Source organism: Pipra filicauda, unplaced genomic scaffold (assembly GCF_003945595.2).
Source record: "Pipra filicauda isolate LSUMZ 115617 unplaced genomic scaffold, ASM394559v2 scaffold196_size3971931_pilon, whole genome shotgun sequence".
Lineage (NCBI taxonomy): Eukaryota > Metazoa > Chordata > Aves > Passeriformes > Pipridae > Pipra > Pipra filicauda.
The window spans coordinates 1,732,231-1,753,214 of NW_024104305.1; the positions used below are offsets into that span (position 1 = coordinate 1,732,231).

Sequence of the window (20,984 nt, forward strand, 5' to 3'; positions counted from 1 at the left end):
CTAGAATCTCACAGGTACAAAACCCTATTTAGCCCATTACTAAATAATTATTAAAATAGAAGTCTGTAAAATCTACATATTTCTCAACACTAGACTGCTTCCAGTGCATTTCCAGATGTCAAATTCCCACTACATTCCCAAAGCAGGAGCCAAACTCTTCAGCTTCTCTCTTTAACAATTTCCACTGTGCACAGGGATCTGTGATTACAAAAATCTGTGGTGGCTTGACAGAATATGAAAGTAGAACAAAGATAAAATAATATGAATTATTAAACATTAATTCAGGGGAAATCTAGCATTGTGATGAATGATGCCTAATCATGGATGTGTTTAAGTCATTGCTGAAATACAATGCCTGAGGTGTGGAGAGGCAAAATAAGGAGGGATGAAGAAAGATCAGCACTGCAAGGCTATTTAACTCAATTAATGCACTCCCACTGTTCTAGAGCAAGCAGCAGTCACAAGTATAGAGGCCATGCTGTTGAGAACACAGCTGCGATGGGCAGGGCACGTCTCCAGGATGAAGGACCACCGCCTCCCGAAGATCTTGCTCTATGGTGAACTTGCCACTGGCTGTCACAAGAGAGGAGCCCCGAAGAAAAGATACAAGGACTCCCTGAAACAACATCTCAGCCTTGGCCATATTGATCACCATAACTGGTCTACTCTGGCCTCCAATCGGGAGGCCTGGAGACACACCATCTATAACGCAGCTGTCTCCTTTGAGAACACACGCAGGATCACTCTCAAGGAGAAAAGGCAACGCAGAAAGAACCGTATATTGCAGAATACACCATCTAAGGAGTCTTTCTGCTGTGCCTTTTGCAATCGGATATGTCTGTCTCGTATTGGCCTCATAAGTCACCAGCGTGCCTGTAGCAAATGTGGATAGAGCCTTTCCCAAATCTTCGTTCGCGAAGCCCAGCCATGATAACACTCCCACTGCCACAGTTAGTAAAAGTAAACAGCAACTGTTTGTAAAGATCTCATTTTTATACTGCCGATTCTAATACTTGCTATATTGCTGTATATCCTTGGCCTCCGGATGCACCAAATTACATCAGCTTCTCAGTTGTCATATTCTTTTCTCCCTAAAGTAGGTTTTAAAAACAGAAACTTGAAGCAGGCTCACTCAAAACCCTCACAAGCCGACAGGCAAAAAAACACACTGGGGGTTTCTTTATGCCATGACTTTCAGAAAATCTCCTCAGTGTTTTTGTTTTTCTGGGTTTAATTATGTAAGTCAGAAATACTGGAACAGAGCCTGTGTCAATGATCAAACCTATGAGTCAAATTAACGAGCAGTAAATTATTTATAACAGATGTAGTTCTACATAATAAACAGAAATGTTCACAGGGAATAAAATACCTGCAAGGAGATGACCAGAACAAGTATTTTGCAAGATTCAGGAAGGCAGAAAGCAAGTGTTGCAGTGACATTTCTCAGTCCTGCATTTCCAGTGCTAACTACAAGTAGGAAACAAGACACTCCTCCGTTGGAGCAGGTTTACTGAGGAGCTCTAGCCAGCTGCTCGAACTCTTAGAGAGGCCGTCATGAAACTGCTGCTATTCTACAGCCTCACCAGACCCGAATCAAAGTAAACATAGATATGGGAGAAAATCAGGCTCATTGGAACCACACCTTTTAGCTTTAAATTCAAGCTCCTTTAAACCTATCTGTCATCCTTCTCTGAAACTTCTTCCTTTCAGGGCCTAATTATTAAGTGTTCCTAACACACTTGTTATATCTGTTAAAAATAAAAAACCTCAAAGAAACTTGACAGCAATTCTTTCTAACATAACATAGTTTTAATTTACACTTTAATGTGTGTTATTAGCAGCTCAGGACTAGCCAGGACTATATGTAAATTCACATACATGGATGTGAGCACAACCTAGAAAAAGGAAAAGAAAATTAAGATGCAGTGATTTTATTTGACTGACTTCATTGTTATTATAATCCTGGTCACTGTAGTTACAAGGAATGCATAGTACCACAGGTTTGCTAGCATGCTGCACACTGTGCTTTCTAATCCTAAGGATCGATATGATCAATATGAAAAAAGATCTGTAAATATTGTGAAAGAGACATGAAAAATGTATGCCCTGTCCCCACATGGCAAATGCAGAGCACCTCATTACTATCCCTTACTTGATTTAAAGGCCTCCATGGGAAAAGTGCACAGAAAGTTGTATACTCCAAAAGGCGGATGTTCAAGCACAAAGTTAAGGGGCTGTGGATGGCTCTCAATGGGATATTATCACTAACCCCAGCTCCTTTCTCTGTTCAAACAGCAAATTAATTGGCACACACCTCACTGAAGATGAGTTTATGGCATACTCTGCAGACATGCACAGCCAAAGAGGTCATGTTTTGAACCTGTAAATTACTCACACATTTTATGTTTTAAATAAAACTGTAGATTTATTGTACAAGAGTACAGCATGTGCCTTTTTAACCAAAAGCTCAGCATCACAGAACAATTTAATCTTCCATTAAACATACACAGTTCTACAACACAGCTCAGCTCAGCTAGGAAAAGCTACATAATGAATTAATTTATTAAGAGTCCTGACTACGCTGTTCTTAAGGATGTTTACCTAGAGCAAGAACAGTGGCAGTGGTTCTGGTGTTGTAACATTTAATCACTTTAACCTGATCTCAATATGGTAATAGCAAGCAGTCATCTAGAGCACAACGAAGAGATCACTTAAGGGACACCACATTTAATCTCAAATGCATGAAACAGTAGACCAGAAGATCTCAAACACATAATACAGGTATGGATTAGAAATCTTTTATGAGATCACTTTGATGTAATGTCTGCACTAACTATGCCACAGGAAGACTGGATGCATGACAGGCATTGTACCATGTAGTAGTGTCATTCAGATCAAAATTCTTATGTTTGGAAGAGGCAGAGCAGGGTATTCTGTACAAAAAGACATTTGCCTTATTACATTACTACTGTAGCCATTTGCCCACACGCCAGCAGTCTCTTATTATAATTAATTTTTATACTATTTGCTTTGACCTTACCTGGTTCACTTAAAAACAGTATCATTATTGCCAGACACAGAATGCGTTCTGTGCTACATCTTAGCCTTTCAAATTGTCATAAGCACCCAATCTGGTGTAAGCAGGCATCCTTTATGCACAGCGTTGTGCACAGCTAGCCACAAGTTATCAAGACATGTTCAGATACGATTGTTTATTTGCCACTGGAGTTCCTCATCACAATGGAGATTCAAAGTTCATCGCTGTATAACAACTCACAGTACTTAAAGTTCCCCTGAAATTTGGAATTAAACATCTACTACCCAAACGAGCTACAGGTTACATAGCAAACTCTTGATCAGAGAGAGAAAGCTTATGCCTTTTTATTACTGTTCAGTTTGTCAATGTGTGTCAGATCTTAAGCCTGTTCCTCTAAAAGGATCAGGTGCTACTTTTATTAAAGAATTTAAAATTCTCAGAAAACAGTATTTCAGTAAATTTTTAAATACTCAAAGGAGGTGAACTTGGATCCTACACCTGAACATGTGATTTTTCACTTGCAGCAGGAGCATGATAGTGCATTGTTGATTGGTTCTGAACCATACTGAATTCCTACAGCATAAGCTAAAATAATACGCTAATCAAAACACAGTGATATAAAAGAAACAGAGGAAGGAAATCTATATCAAATATCTGATCTTGAATTAAAATAGATCAGCAAGAGTGTGTAAGCTTTCAAACAGATGAGATGTTTAGCTGCTATCAAGTAGCATACCAGCAGTTGTTTCAGAAGAATTATACTAAACTTGCACCTACTACGGTCCATGTGTGTTTTCTGATGCTGCAAATTTCACTCATCTTAGCCAAAATACTGCAGTATATTAATTAAATTATTTAAAAAAGGGGGAGAGCAAGAAAAATCTTTCTAAATCAAAGTTGCTTTTTGTATCATCTTCAAAAATACTGCAAAAATTTCACCACACTGAAAAAATTTTCACTTATCTTTCTTGCATCTAGATTTAAATAAGACTAGCCAGAAGAAGAAACAAAGTTGGAAACATGTATTCTTGACTTGCAAGACTAAATGCACAACCTCAGTAGATTTCCAGTCCATTGTCTAGACTATACTTTGGTAGCCTTCAGTGAACAGATTAACATTTGGCTGATTACCTAGACACCATGTTGAAAAGGTAGTTATCTAACTAAAACAGACATCACCTGAAATTATTTCTTTTCTTGCTGTAAAACAAACACAAGCAGCACATTAACAAGATGCACAAGCTCCTCTTCTTCGCCCACTCAGAATTTTTAATTTGCTTAATAAGTAATGAGAAGTAATTAAAACCTGATCTTCGAATATTGCCAACTGTTTAAGAAATAAAGGTCTCCTATTTCCTGTATTCATTCTATTCCACCTTTAATAAAAGTTTATGCAGATTTCTTCTGCTTACTAAAATGAAGTCAACTTATGTTTCTTACATATTTAAATAGCCCCAACACCAGAAGCATAAAAAATGTTATAGTGAATTTTAATCCTTGTAAAACATTATTACACCACACACTGTTATTATAAATCTTTTCAATAACATCCATTATAGAACTTATAAAGAGCACTGTCTATTACTATGCACTGTCAAATATTTCTGGCGGTATCAATAATTGACTACAGTATATTTCTTTTTTAAAATCAAAAGTTAACCTACATATTCTGAACTTGCAAATAATACACAACAGATTGTACTGTCATATAGTCATATAGGCTGCATATTCATTCATATTTTTCTGATTTGTATATAAGAGTAAATTTTCTATAACAATATGAAAGAAAATTAATAACTTATTTATCTACCTAGGAGGCTAGTAGTTATTTGTAATCATATTAATCAAAATATGACTGAAAAATTCAAAGTTAATTATTGTGAAGTGCACAAAATCTAGAATATAGGGAGTTTCCACAGTACATTATACTAAGTCAACATAGATTAAAAGCTGTAAAGTCAAAATTCTCATTTAAAAATTTAGTGTTTCTGACATCATCTTCCACCATTCCATCAACTCTTCTTTTTCCTCTTCTTTTCTTTCAGACAATGACTCCAGTTCAAAATCAACCTGAGTAAGAGAAACAACAAAAAATGTCAGTAAGACTTGTAGAAAGAGAGTAGCGTAGGCTTTTAAGAGTCATTTATTGAAAGAAGTTGTTTAACACAGACATGGGGCTTAGGGAGGTACCGTCTATTTTAGGTTAGGTTTATTCCAAAGTGTCTCGAGGCTGATTTAAATATGTGCAATACCAGCATATCAGTGCAATAACTTATCTAAAAATACACACAGGTCAGCAAAATTTCCAAAAGAACCAGACATTTGTCAAGTCTTTGACTTGTTTAAAAATTTCAAATGGTATGGGCCAATGAAATTAAAACTAATAGCCACATAAATCATACATCATATTATAAGAAGTATCATCAGCTTAGTGCTAACACCTAGCAATGCATATACCCTCACCGTATCAAAACATGTATTCATTCAATTTTATGCCAGCAAAAAGATCCAGGGAGCTTTTCCTAACATGTGGCTCATTAATGTAGATATGATGTGCACTTTAATTGCTAAGAGACATCCACATCTGGACAGAGGGTGAGTTAAAAATGCTTCTAAGATCTTAGACGCAGTCTAGGTCTTAATCACCGCACATACTGGGCATCCACACAAAGAGAGGTCCATCACTATCTTTCTGCACAGAGCTGAACACTGGTTCTAAACCAAGCAGGTAGTCATTTGACAATTTAGACTGAACATATCATGTCTCAATCCAAACCTTAACATCTCTTACTTTTCATGTTGCACTATTTAGATACATCCTGTAATCCTCTTTCTGATTGTCTATTCACACTTCAACCAATAAAATGTTTAAGTATCCCAACACTACCCTTCTCAGTGTCTTTTCATTATAAATAAGATCAGCAAGAGATTAAATGAGTTTAAAATGAGATTACTCTCAACAGCTGGTGCATCAAGTGCTAAAAGAGTAGATTTCCAGTCTTTCTAAATTAGCATATTCTTAAATATTCTGAAAAATCACCTTCTGCTTACATGCATACCATGAGGGAAAAGAGACCTTTTAAATATATAATAGGTGATAAACCAAGACACGTGAGCACTTACCACAACCGCAGGGCTGAAGGGCACAGCCACTTTTTTCGTTATTGCTAGATAGCCTGGTGCTGAGGCTGTAAGTTTGTAATTTCCAGGCACAAGCAATCTCCAATAGTCACCATCCTTGGCTGTAGAGGAGAAGAAGAAAATCCAAATAAACATGTATAAAACTAATTATGCAGCTAAGGAGAAGGGGTATGTCAGTCTTTTATATTCCTGTCAGCCTTTTCCTTTTGTCTGTCTGAAAGGATTCTTCTGTAAGAGCTGTATAAATATGTCATTACAGATTTTCTCCTTTTCAGGTAACCAAAACACTGATTTAAACTTTGAAGTTGTGCTGTAGACGTCGTGAAAGATTTTGCCCGCTGAGGCTGAAGGTTCTCCATCACACTGAAGAACAGGACAATATGGGGCATTACTCTACTTTAGAAGCGCACTCCAGCCATTGTAAAGTCCCTGTTAAGTGTCTGAGTTTCAGTTTGCAGTTTGATATGGATTTTTATTGTTCCTCAGTATTCTGAAAATCTAAGTGTAAATGCATTTTATTCTCATCAAATTTAAATAAATGGGACCACTTTTCTCACACTTCAGAAAAAGCTGTAAATCATCATGTCCTAGAATATTCCATGTGTACCACCCTTGAAGTATCATTATCTACATGTTTCAGTATCCAGGCATTGTCTAGGGCTTTTTTCTTTGGCTCAGATAAACAAAGAAATGAAAGTTTAATACACTCAGGTGAAAGAGAGGATCCTACTACACTGTTACTGTAGATTATCTTTTTCAGTCACAGAATCAAAACGCATCATCCTCTTCTACAGAAATGACCCTATCCTATCTTCACAAAGACTCAGATCCTCCCTGCACCAGCAGGTGTGCAATTACCTAATTTGTCACAGGCTAATACTCCAAATTTCTCTATCTCCAAAAAACATTGCAAGGCTATTCTAAAGTTCAGTTAGCAGTCCATTTAAAAGACTTTACCATGCTCTTTCTGCCAGTCCCTTAAATGCTTTTTCACCACATCTTCAGCTACACAGTGCACAAAGGGAAATATTACTTAAATGTCTGCAATTCGCATGGTCAAAAAATGTCAGTAGTCAGTCCAGTTGTTCCCAGATTTTTCTCTTCATAAAACAGAAAGGAAAAAAGTATTCTGTAGAAATACGATAATGATCTATTCTAATTCCTGGCAATGGAACAAAGCTGAATTTCAACTCATGAACAAAGAACAGGAGAAAAGCCAAAGAATATTTATCCTTTATTTTGACTGTGCCAAAATTCAAGTACTTGTTTTCCTCACTCTTTTGACAATACATGACTTTAAGGCTTATACACACACAATGATGTGGAAAGATTAATGATTTTTTGTACCACAGAAGCATGAGCTTCTCTCTCATATGCCTCACTCTCTCCTACCTCAAAATGCCTCTTTTCACAGCTTATTTCCTTTTTGTTATGCCTGAAAATTTATTTCCAACCTCTATATGTTTTGTCTTCTTATTTACAGTGAAAGAAGATGACTAATGTTTTCACAGACTGTTCCCCTGCTTGGCAGAAGTGCTGGCCTCTTGGAAGGTGATGCACAAACAAACACAAATTGGAGCCACCTGAAGATTCTTCTAGTCCTGTTTCATAGTATTCTGCATTCTGCATTCTCACTACAGTGAGACATATTGTTGAGAAAATGACCATAATGTAAGATCATGTATAAAAAAATGACATTTTCTTATTGTTTTTCTAATTAGTATCTTGTGCAAATAAAAAAAAAAATGTCATTCAGAATAGGACAGCATAGGTCTACAGGGCAGACTGAAAGTTGGCACTGTGTGAGCTAGTTTTATTCCTAGAATAAAGCACAACATCACTGAAGAGGTGACATAATTTTCTGTGAACACCAACCAACACAATACTTTCACCTTTTAGAATCACCTTTCTGAAAAAAAGGTCACGTAATTGTAAACAGCAGAGAGAATTTACCTTTGTGGAAGGAAGTTATGTAAACTGAAAATCTGTCAAGAATTTACATACCCAAAGGTATGATTGCATTGTAAATAATATAACACTTTTAGACTAAAATTTAGCCTTCAAACTAAAAACAGCACTGCTGACAGGACTTTAAATCCTGGCAGAGCTGTGAAACACTATTTGCATTATAAATCAGAAGACAGTCTAAGCATTAATAACCAAGAGCCTCCAGAACCAGCTCACATCAGAGATCCATGAAGTCACGAAAACCAGTCTCAGATACTTTGAGAGCAAAATACAAGCAGAAGATGCATGAAATCCTGCAGACAACAAGCTTCTTGAGGCACAGCAAGCTTTCCTGGCCTCAAAATTTTTCTCCCTTAAAGCTTCAGTTAAAAAGATGTGAAATGGCTTCCGGTTGCTAAGAAGAGGTGAAGCAATATATCTCAGCACTTCTAATTTTGCTAAGGTACCACACTCACCTGATGTAATGTCATGGCTTATTCCCTCCACAGAAATTGTAGCATTTGATATTGGATTGCCTTGAAGATCTTTAACAAACCCCTTCACTCCTCGATGAATCTAAAATAAATAGGGTCGGCAACACATAGTAAATAATTGGAAAATTCTTAAGAAAAGATGGCATTTTTTGTCAATGGAATATCTACTGATATATCTAACAAAGCATGTCTACATGCTGACAACTATCAATGATAAATACTTAACATCATAATGGAACAAAGAATGAAGAGGAAAAATAATTCAGCAGGTAGTTATAATAATTTACCTGTGCAATGCAAGCAGTTCTCAGAAATATGCAGCAAATCATAATATATATGACTTGAAAGTCTTTATCATATTGGGGATCAATGAATCCACTGAAAAGCTTTGAAAGAGGGCTTTAAAAATCCTTTTTTTTAAGAAAAATTTAATCAACTTTAAAAATGTAGAGATAATAATGGACATAACTGCTTAAAGGTGAAACATTATCAAAGTAAATGCGGTCACTTGGACTTCGATGGGCAATCCCTTTGTGAGATGCTTGAGACGTCTGTTGTGCACCCAAAACACCCAGGTTTTCGAGCTGGGACTATAGAGAGTCACAACACTCCCCACAAGGCAATGGTGGATCATGTCCTAGTTCCTTCTTGTCTCCAGGCAACAGCCCCAGCAGTACCTAACTTGACTGTTCCTAGCATATATGAAATTAAAGCACTGATTTGACCGCAGTGTGTGGAGTCCTGCCAGCATACCTTAAGCATGGTTTGAAAGCAGGCTGAGCTCCTCAGAGGCAAGACACTGAGGATCAACTGCTTTTTCATGGCCTGAAATAGGGAACTCCCAGTGCTGGGAAGAGGATGGTGGGAACCTGTGTGGAGATGCATTTCATCGGGAGCCTGGAAATTAAGCAGCAAAGTACTGTGGAGTTCAGGCTTCTCTCTGATTTTGTGATATTTGAAAATACTTGTGGAACCCAAATTTTATTTTGAGATATTGATGTTCCCCTTTATGAACCTATATGGTATATTCAGCTGCTATAGTTTAGTTCAGTTTCCTCTACTTCACAGTATGGGAGAAGCCTGATGTAGATCAGCTTAGAAAAGTAGAAAGTACATATTTGCACTATCCTCAGCAATCGCAGGGGAGCTGGAGCACAGAGCTGGACCTTTTATCCTGCAATAAGATAAAAACCAATGCCTAATAGGCCAACTGAACTTCAAGGATAAAGCCAGCAGCTCCGCAGGAGCAAAGGAAGTTGGCAAAATAGTATCTTACACATGAATAGTTTTGAAAATGCAGTGATAACATAGTTTTCCACAAGTCAAAGAAAATTAACCCATGTGCAGAGGAGCTGAACAATTTGAGATGGATCTCATAATCAGTGGGTAAAAACCTGCAGGATGGGTACAGCTTTTTCCTGAGCCCACATATAACTTATTAACAAAACAGTATAACTCAAACATTTCAAGTATTTCAGATTTCTGACTAACTAAAGCATTTCTGCACAAATAAATTCTTAAAGAAATGAATGTATTAACTGATCAGATCTGCTAACCAAGTGTGTTTCTGATTTCACAATCTCAGGTGTGCGGCCATTAATGATATCATATATATTTGTAATCGTTAACTACAATAGTCAGGTTTCAGAAATTCAATATTCCCACACTGCTTGGAACCATCATTTCAGTGCAGCTTGATACATTGGCATGAAACAATTAAAAAATGCAATCAACCAAAAAAAACAGCAACAAAGAAAACCCCCAAATACACACACATCTATTTCATGAGTCTTAACTTCTAACAATCCCTTAGCACAAGATTATATAAACACTTCTACCAGATTTGGTGTCATTTTTAATAGAATCATCAGACTGACAACTCTATACTATCAGCAGCTCATGCAGTCAGAGAGCAGCAGAATATCTACAAAACCAGAATTAGAGATGTCTCATGATGTTATAGTGAACTGCCAAGCAATCACAGTCTAATCCAGCTGTCTAGGTTCCCTGTACACCCACAGAGCGATCCATCCCACATCTGTACGCACACTTTAATATCTGCAGAGGGCAATCCATCTCTCTTAGTAAACACATCACTGCTGGGGGAGTGAATTATGGAAATGTGTATTTATTTTCACTGAGGAACCCAACACAAATCATTTAAATTAAATGTCTGCAACAGCTTAAGCAAGATGAGATTAATTCCATACTATAACATCTTCCTTCTTTTCCCCTCTTCTTCCACTTATTTAGAAATATCACACAGGATTTACCATCTTAGAGACAGGTAGGAATTACGGAGCGACATCTGGATTAATATGAAATTTGAATTAGATGTTCACACAGCAGAAAAGTTTATAAGTTTTATATACAATAACTAGAGTTTTGCCACCCTCTTTTGTGTTACCTGCTCAATGTAATTTATAAGGGAGTTCTTATTGTCCTCCCAGTAGCCCTTCAGAGTTTCTTCAGGTGGGAACTTTTCACAGCTAAGTTCCACTGTGATTTCAAAGCAGTTGCTGCTGAGGTAATTGAAATCCTGCATCCCTGCAATGCCAGAAAAGAGAATTAGTGATGGATTTTGCATTATTCTGAACTAAATTGAGGGTGACACCTGAGATGCTGGTACTATTCAGAAAAGAACAGCTATTCGTGCAGTTCCAGTTAATCCACTTAGTTTTGAATTCAGAAGCTTTGTATCAGAGAAACCAATTGAACAATTAATTCCAAAAAAACATATTCTTCCAGGGAAAGCTTAAAAAAGATTTGGCACATGGCCTGTATACTTCTACTTAATGCTGCACCTGGCCTGTATACTCCTACCTCACACATATTTGGATAGTTGACATATACATTACATAATTTCTCTTTGGGAACAGAAAATTATTTCAGATTATGGCTAAAATATTTTTATATAAAAAAAAGAAAGACAACCACTTTGTAAGCCAAGAATAATGACAATTAATTATAAAGCAAATTAAACATAATAAAGTGACATTGAAAAAGAGGTTTATAAAGATGGGTCAAAAATGTGTTGGGGCTTTTTTCCTTAAAATACAGCAGTTCAATTTAGTAACATTTTACATGAAAAACATCTGTTTGTCAAGATTTTCTGCATAGATTCAAAATATTTTACAAAAAAAAAAATACAAAAGAAATCCTATAAAATTTATTTTCATGGAATTTTTTCCATAGATAGGGGTATTTCCTACCCACTCAAAGTCTCTGCAAAATCAGTACTGGACAGCCCTCAAGAGAGAAGAGAAACATCATTATTAATTGAACTTTAATCATAGAAATTTAAAAATACATGCAGCACGATAACATCATCATTAGGAATAAAAACTTGATGCAAATTATGTGCTCTTTCACCTTTCTGAGCCCCTTCTCTTACCACATGGATATATTGGCTATTTTCTCCATTTGGTCAATCAGTAGCCAAAGAGGTTTCCAGGTTTGTAACTGGGTCAACAAGCTGGAGAGGGACTGTGGCCATCCCCAGGAGGGTTATAAATATATTCTTTGTGGAAGCTGATGGAGAACTATCACTTGCCTTCCCAGTCTATCTAGCTAGCAGAGTCAGTGGATTCTCAAATGGAGGACTGAAAAGAAAATCTCTATCAAGCATTCTGAGCACCTCCATGGAGGTCAATGAAGGATTTAAAAGTGCTTCTAGGACAGCTAATTCATTCAGGCCTACATTCTCCCATGCAAGCTACCTGAGACCTAATGTAGTCTCTTTACTAAAGCATCAGTGTTGTTCAAGGTTCATAACTACCAGAGAGCTGATGTCATACCCAAAACAGAACTCCGAGGGCAGCAAACAGATTGAGTCAGGTGGGATTTTGCGAACACATTAGGGTGAAGAGTTTATTTTCTGCCAACCAGGCAACAAGACTCCTAACTGCTGATAGGCACAAGGACTTTTCAGATTGCTAAAAGAACCTTTTTATTTCTAAACCTTTTTTAGAAAAATGAGGACACAGAAGGCAAAGGTGCTCCTTCAAAGGATGCCTCTGACGTTCCAACCAGCTGAACGCTAGATGGACCGTGCAAGAGTACACAGTAAGAGAGGTGTGGAATCATGTGTTAAATCCTGACAGCAGTGCTGACTGCCGGGCATCTGTTCTAGACACTAGATAGCGCTGCTTTTCTTGATTTTTGTATTTCTTCTAAAAGAAAGAAAGAATGCATGAAGAGGAGAACTGGGAGACAAAGGGCATTATGTAATTTTACTGTGGTGCCAACAACATTGACCATTACTGTTCCAATTCTCAAGAAATTTCTCCTTCCCCCAAAGTGTTACTCAGGAATGCCCTAGTTTCTCAAGAACAGAATAAAGAAGTAATATATTTTCCAGTTTTGTGCACAATGGCCATACCCCATAGTTTGTTTCCCAGTTCCTGGCCTGCTCCAAGGTTTATGTGTTGCTTTTGAAAAAATTCAGCTTCACTGAATTGCAGGTGATGATCTGAATCTCTGGGACAAAAAATGGGTGGAAGCTGGCCTAGATTTAAACTGTGGTCTACTACATATGTAATCTGGAGTGCACTGGGCTGTGCACTCTTTACCTGCACATTCAAGATGATGATTGGGTGCAATATCCAATAAATCAATACATATTTACAGAGTTACAATACATATTTAATACTTTTTAAATATTAAAAATATTTATTCAACCTTGCAGCAACTTTGCTGCTACTGGTCAAGTCCTCGAACTGCCCTATTCCATCTGATTATGTACATGGCATGTATTACATGCATGCACATCATCACACTTCCAAAGCCTCTCATTTTAACAAAGTATAGCAGTAACTTTCTTACACTTTAACAGCAACCACTCTCTGAAGATCAGAAAGGCTTAGATACTTCAGATATAACCGAGATTCAGCAATGAATGCCCTTTGCTGACCATGAGTAAGACTTTCCTTTGAAAACACAAAGCCTCCCCTGTTGCACTGTTCTAGTCTCCTGAAGGACTATACTGTCTCTAGGTTAGTGTTTACATAAACAAGCTTAGAATATGGGAAAAAATTAATTTCTTCATGTTTTAAAAAAGGAACGCCAAGCTTCACAAAGGAAGCAGAGTGCAGGTTGTGTTCCTGACATCCATGCATCAGAGTTACTTAAGACTACAAGCTACAGCACTAAGCTAGTTCAGCCTCTACACATAGAAAAGACAGTAACATTCAGCAGGACAAGATGAACTTGAGCCTTGTGCATAATGGGGAGAACAGTTGCCTCCTACATGTGTTGTATGAAATCCTAAAAATCCCTAAAGCTGTTTCCAAAACTGGCAATTCAAGTAAGGAATTAGTTGAGTGCCAAGAGTGATTTGAGAGTATCTGAAAATAAAAATAATAATAAAAAAAAAGACATTTAAACAATAGCCTAATAGTACAGCAATAGCAGTAAGCTGCTTTGAAAAGCTATTTTTGCAATGACATGAATCTGATTAGACTCAGGTGACTCTGTAATGACAGAACAAGCAGAACAGGCATGTGGCTAGGTAGTAATCCTTTACTATCTGCTCTTCTCATTTATAGTTCCTAATAGATACTCCACACAAAAAGTGCATTAAAAAACCATTATGGATGTTGAAAAATTGTGCACTAAACAGCAAAGGAAATGCCAAAATTAAAGCTGTTTGTGCAAATTTAATTTGGCTTTCTTGTACATAAGTGAAATCATTAATTAAATGCTGATAGGAGAAAAAGAGTGTTAAAACCAGCATGGTTTTTATGTACAAACTTGTTTCTCCCCAGAGTCTGACGGCTTAAAGAGCCATTCCTGAACACAAAAGAATGACCTCTTTGCCTTTGCTTGCTGTCTCTGAAAAACCTATAAGGATCAACTAATTACAGATGACAACTACTACAAGTGTAACACACATTATGGCGTCAGATTTAGTACCAAGATGCTATAGGGGGGAGCTATTTTCTCTGTGCCTCTGCTCTAAAGAAGAAAGTAACTATTAAACAGGTAAGGGTGAGAAAAATCTCACAGTAAAGCGTATTAAGAGAGAGAAGCAAGTGTCAAATATTCCTGTACATCATCTGCTCTCTCCATCCCAAAAGCTTAAAGTCTGAAAGCAGAATTGCCATCTTGTATGAGGCTGGTGAGGAAATCCCGAGGTCAGACAAAAGGGAAGGATGGAACAGGAATGCAATGGAGGGTTCATCCTTACTACCAGTTTGAGACAAGGACTGTTATCAGATGTTTCTGCCACCAGATGTTCAGCCTTCCTATTGAAAGAACCCAGGCACTCGGAAAAACACACAAAAGCAACCCACAGTCACACGAGAGCACCACCCACATATTATCCCTGCATACCGGAGAACCAGTGAACATTGCTGCCATCCCACTATGCAGGCCTGTCTTTTACAGAAGGTACAAGTTCCTGTGGGTGAATGATACGGACAAAGAACAGATACGACACAACTGGGGGCTCGATAATGAGCTCTATAGGGCAACAGCACCTATAGTGATTCATTAGAATGAAAAATCCTCCTTTCCTAGGTCAGAACTCTTGGTCTCATGAGGTACTGTCAAAGGCAACCTCCAGAAGATGACTGGGAATAAACACAGAAAACGGGCAAGAGTGGGTATTGGCAATAAAGTGGGAAAATAGGTAAGAGTGGGTACATTCCACAGAAATGAATGCTTGGCTTTAGTAGAAAAATGGGAAAGGAAGGGAAAAGGAGAAAGTGGGGGATGACAGCCCACAGTAACCCAAGGGTGCGAAGGCAGAGAAGTGCTACCTTAGCTCTGATAGGAGCAGATACCACCGAGACAAGGTCTTCAGAGATAAATTCCTAACTCTGGTAAGGATACACAGTGGAACACTTTTCCTAAATCAACACAAATGGCTTTTCAACAGCTTATGCCACTAACTTTGAGTGCATTACCATATGGATAGCAAAAGATCACTGATACAATCCACAAACTAATTGCCTAATTTTGATTTCCAGACGGAGCTTTCCAGACTAAAGTTTCCAAGACAATTTTCACTTGAACTGAGCAATGTTTAGTTATTTTCCTTAGCAGTAGATATAGAAAGAACAGAACTAGTTGCTCTGAATTGCACCAGTTTTTTTAAGTCAGCAAAAACTACCATGGAGGTTTTGTTCAAAAGTTGCAGCTTGTCAGTTGATTTCTACACTTAGAGGAACAAAAAAACCCAAAAAACCCACAAGAGACTCATGCAGTATAGTCCAAAGCATATTGTTGTCTCTCAGTTTTTTATTAGCTGCAACATATTAGGATCACAGATCCTGCTTAGAACTAGAATTCCTGCCTACTAACATCTGTACAAATACATGAGAAAAACAAAGGCCTCGCTTGAGGAATTTGCAGTCTAACTTAAAATAAGATCCAAAAAGAGAAAATAATTCAGACTTTCCATAAGATTTTCCAATGGAAAAATGTGTCTTAAGCGCGTGAAGTTTAGTCAGAATCAAAGCATTTCATCAAAACAATGGAAAAACTGGTTTTCATAGCAATTTCCTATGGAAAAAGAAGCTAAAGTTTTATGTCCATGTTTTTACAGTTAATACTTAATATTTCATTCAGATAATTTTTGAACTGAATTGAAACAAATTTTAACTATTAAACTTCTCAATATTTTGTTTATTTTTTTTCAACTTTTGCAAACTTTGTTTTGTTAAGGGTGTTTTAATGGTCCCATTTCAAAGTCCGTGAAAAGCCTCTCACAAAGGGAATTTTTTTTTTTTCCAGTTATTTTCAAAAACGTCTTCACACCCAGTCCCTGGTACCTAGTACCTGTGGTACCACAGCAGAGGAAAGATGCTGCCCCTGTGAAGACTGGGAATAACAGTTCTAAGAATAAGCTGGTGATATCCGGCTATGTGAGCACTATTAGTCGTTGTTCTGTTTCTAATTTCTTCACATGAGCTTAATTATTTTCTTCTAATAGCCCCTCTACTGTAAGAGAAACAGAGTTCGGCTACCACCTAGGCTGTCTAATGCTTTGAGAGATTCCTGCTCACTTCAGGTAAAAATTTAAAATTCAGTCAGAGACTGTAATTGAATATTAAGAGGTAAGCAAACAATAAAACTGTTATGTGTGTTCAAAGTTATCTGGTATAAATCAACAAAGCCAAAGCACAGGCAAATCACTCCAATGCAAGCTGAGTTTCTAGCTCAGAATATCCAACTCAGTTTTCACTCCAAGTTTAGTAGTGACAGAAGACTCAAAGATTTAGATATCCCCATGCCTGTCTGCCTCAGTTTCCAAAGAAAATAGCACATAAAAATTCTTAGTATAAAAGAATGAAACGTCTCATTTGAATGAAAAAACTCATTTCAGGCTACTCTTCTAGACTTCTTCAAAATTAGTCTGGACATACCCATAGGAGCTCTACTGTTCCTCTTAGCACAGAAGGCTCTACCAAAGTCTAGGGGGACAGCACCTGGGCAGAATCAGGCACTAACCAAGCCACAAAGTATGGAGACACAGGTATCTTTGTGGCTGGTTTTGCTCCCCCCAAAATCAAAGTCCAAACTCTTGTTTTCTACAACACTGCAAAACCACGCCTTCCCCACTTCCTTCAGGCTTGGATGCCTCTGTTTTTGAGGTTTAAATGAAACATCAGTAGCCCGCTCTCATCAGGGCTTTGTTTTTTACTCTTTTCTTAAAAAAACCCAAACCAAACCTTAAACTCTCACAATAACAGACAAATCACTTGCCCACTGCAGAACTATTAAATTTGCAATGACCTGAACCCTAACTGAAGAAACACTATAGAAAAAGCAATAAAAAGGAATATTTTAGTAGGCACCACAGTGAGCTTTATGGGATTTTATAGATGTACTGTGGTGAGGGATCAACCTTTGATTTAGCCTTAACCAGGCCAAAAGTCGTGGATAACATAACTCAAGCTCAAAATATCCCGTGACCCGGATCCCCCATGCGGTGGGCTCACCTCCCGGGACACTGTACCATGCACCACCATTGGTTGTTCCGTCCACAAAGCTGCTGTCATCGTCATTTTTACGACATGGTGGTCTGTTCGGATCAGACATAGCGGGATTAAAAGAAGAATAACTGCGGGCCAGGCTCTGAAAAATAGCATCATCGGGGCAGGAGCTGTATTCATGAGCACTACCTAGGGAGGAAAAAAATGTCCAGGAACAAGGATTGTTAAAAGGGCAGTCGTATGACTGAGCTCACAACCTAGATTACCAGCACTGCACAGTGGAACTGTGCCTGGAAATCCTAGGCACACTGAACAAGACACAAGTGTCTCCCTAAAGAGTTTTATAGTCTGATATTAAAAGGATTTGCAATTAACCTGAGAGAGAATTGACTGAAATAAGAGAATCACAAACAATTTAATCATTTCATGAAACTTCAGTCATTTGCTCATCCCCTGGTAGCAGGGAAAACAAACTAATATTGCTGTATACTATATGATAACATCTCTGCCAGAACGTGATCCTTTTTATAAGGGACTGAGAAAGTGGCAACAGTGATAGTTGTTTCTCTTACCAAACTACTGCTTTCAGAAATTCATTTTTTACAGGTGCAAAAAACCTTAGCCTAGACACATCTTTCTCACTTCATTTAACAGGGTACAAACAGCCCCAGCTAATTAAGAGCTAAGTTGCCTTGATTAAAATATCTGAGGGACTATGATTCCCTCAGGTATTACATCATTTTTGTCAAATAAATCTACTGAAACAAACTATCATCTTCAAAACTAGAAAATATGGTCATAAACATGTGATTAATATGATAAAACAAGCCATTACAATGCAATGACATAATGTTTACAAAGTGGACCATAGCTAGCAGTAAAATAAGTATAGAATGAAACTTCTCTCCCGCTATTTCATGTTAACTTCCATTTACATACCACTCCGAGTCTCATCATAAGGATAGTTTGCAACGAGGTCTCCTCCATGAAGATTGGCAGAGAGCACAAAAGGAATATCCATTATCCAGTGAATGACACCTTTCGTTTCAGGAGCAAGCTACAACAAAATAGCATTACCAGAAGTTATAAACTGATCATTCCATGTAGAGACATTCAATTTAATACAATGGGCTTAATTATCACATACATTATATAAGACAGATAAATGAACAGCAATTTTATTTTGGCTTCAGAGAAAACTAAACGAGTCCTTTATATTAGATTTAGAATTATATTAAGTAGATTAATATCAGTTTAAAAGTAGTGTAAGTTAGCTCAGAATGAGACTACAAAAAAGCAACCTTTTACTTCTTCTCATTATGGATGGGAAGCCTATTAAATTTTACACTAAGGAAAATAAACTAATTCAAAATAAATGTTGGTAGGATGCAGTCTATTCTCCGCATGGAAAGTAAAATTACTTTATTAATAATTTGATTTTGAAGACAGAATACATCTATTAAGGCCACAGTCCTATGGGACTGCAGTCACAACACTATATTTTCTAGAACCTCCTATGGGGAGTAAACACAACAAGATAAAAATCCCTCCAGATATATGGCTGTATATTGAAGGCTAACAAAAAGGCATGTGTTATATGTGAGAATAGTTATTGAGCCAGCATTGTAATTAACCACAATACACAAATGAATTTCTGGCAATGGTAAAAATGCAGAATATTTCCCAAAATAGCTTCAAATCAAGGGAGAAGGCTACACAAAAAAAACAAACAAACAAAACAAAAAACCAAACCAAAACAAAAAAACCCACTGTGGTCTGAGTGAGGAATTGTCTAAGGATTAAGTGATACAGATCAAAAGGGTTTACTATGGCAAGTCACTTTGAGGAAAAATTCAAGAAGCATCAGACGGATAAATTTAACAAAATTAAGAAAATATTCAGAAGAATATGAATCATAAAGACCATACACACATATCTTAGAGGTTGCTGCATGTTTGCTTGCATAAAAGGGAAGAGATGGGCATGTAAGTGGCCTGATATTCAGGCTGTACTTACCTTGGGATTCTGGTCCACAGCTTTTTTCATGTTTTTCAGGAGATGGTTGTTTGGGCCACCTTCTTTCTCATTAATGTAGACTATTCTATCAAGATCGGGAAAATTTCGGTTTAGATCTATCCCTTGGGCATTACTTCGACCAACAAACCAGTCTTTAAGTTCACCAGGCTGAATGAGGAAAGGGAACAGGAAGAGAAGGGAGATGAGTAGATTCATGAGATTACATATCAAGCTTTCTATGTGTATGTTTACCCCTCACGTGCTTGAGAATAAGAAGGGATCATGCCTCAAACTTCTGAGGCACCAAGACCTGAGTCACCCCTATTTCTTCCTAGACCTCTCTGGGAACAAAACCAACCTCTGTTTCACTGAGGGTCTTGCAGGACAGGATAATTCTCATCAGGGCACACTTTGACTAAGGATGGATAAAATTACCAGAAGTACAGATTTTTCAGTGCCAGCTGTGTCTTCCCCAAGATTTGGCTTTTCCCCTTTGTTTCCTGCCTGTGACTGTGAATTACAGACCTCATTTTAGTGAGACTCAGAGCAGCTGTAGATTTATCCACCAGCCATGAGGAATGTTCACACTTGTTTAAAAGTTCCTCTAAATGGCTTTAAGATAAAGAAGAACCCTTTACTTGAAACTTTTATTTTATTTTGCCTGTTAGCTTTGTTCACTGAAATGGTAGCACCAAATAAAGATGCAATGAGAATTTTTGCAAAATCTTTTCTTTAAGCTGATTCTCTAAAATAAGTTTGGGGTTTCATTAAGGAAGTGACTTCAGAACACATAGTTTTATGTAGCTTGCCTCTGTATTTTTTTCAGTACTCTTTAAAGCAGGCTTAGTCTGGTTACTGGTTTTGTTCTTGAAGTATATTGAATCAACTGTCATACACTGTGTACATGACCAAAATACTTCTTACTTAGAATAACAGCAGCACTAAAACAAATTGTATTATAAATCATATTTAACTTGTAAGGCAACATATAAAAGTAGGTGTACATTGGCTAAGAGCAAAAGTTTCCAATAATATTACAGAATCTCTACAGAGAAAGAGATTTCAAAGCAGTAAAATGCTGCACCAATTTGAGGGCAGCTTTTGCTTCACTGCCACGAGAGGGAGACATATGACCAAATATAGTTTAAAAGAGGGCTGTGTGGTTTTTTTAAAGACTTCATGAGAACCAGCTTAATAAAGATCTTAATAAAGTTTGGGTTATTTAATAATAAATTAATAATCACATGAAAATTTTCAACATTTTCACATTAATTAAAAAAATAAATTCACCTTGTAAACAAGAGAATTCTTATTTTAGTTTTGAACATAATACACACCAGAATCTGTACAACAGGGTCCCTGTTTGGCTGCCATTTGCTAGTCATGCATTAATGCATTACGTGTTTCTTG

The 20,984-nt window shown here is 37.3% G+C and overlaps 1 protein-coding gene across 1 annotated transcript in view; it reads right to left on the reverse strand.

Moving 5' to 3' along the window:
• Positions 1–2,398: 2,398 nt before the first annotated feature.
• CPE (carboxypeptidase E) overlaps positions 2,399–20,984 on the reverse strand; it is a 57,029-nt gene continuing 38,443 nt past the window's right edge. Inside the window, exons 3-9 of the mRNA XM_027745742.2 lie at positions 19,575–19,742; positions 18,498–18,615; positions 17,565–17,747; positions 11,027–11,166; positions 8,602–8,701; positions 6,161–6,279; positions 2,399–5,107 (exon numbers count right to left, since the gene is read on the reverse strand). Of these exons, the coding sequence (XP_027601543.1) occupies positions 5,009–5,107; positions 6,161–6,279; positions 8,602–8,701; positions 11,027–11,166; positions 17,565–17,747; positions 18,498–18,615; positions 19,575–19,742 (927 nt within the window). The 3' untranslated portion in view covers positions 2,399–5,008. The remainder of the gene's footprint in view (positions 5,108–6,160; positions 6,280–8,601; positions 8,702–11,026; positions 11,167–17,564; positions 17,748–18,497; positions 18,616–19,574; positions 19,743–20,984) is intronic.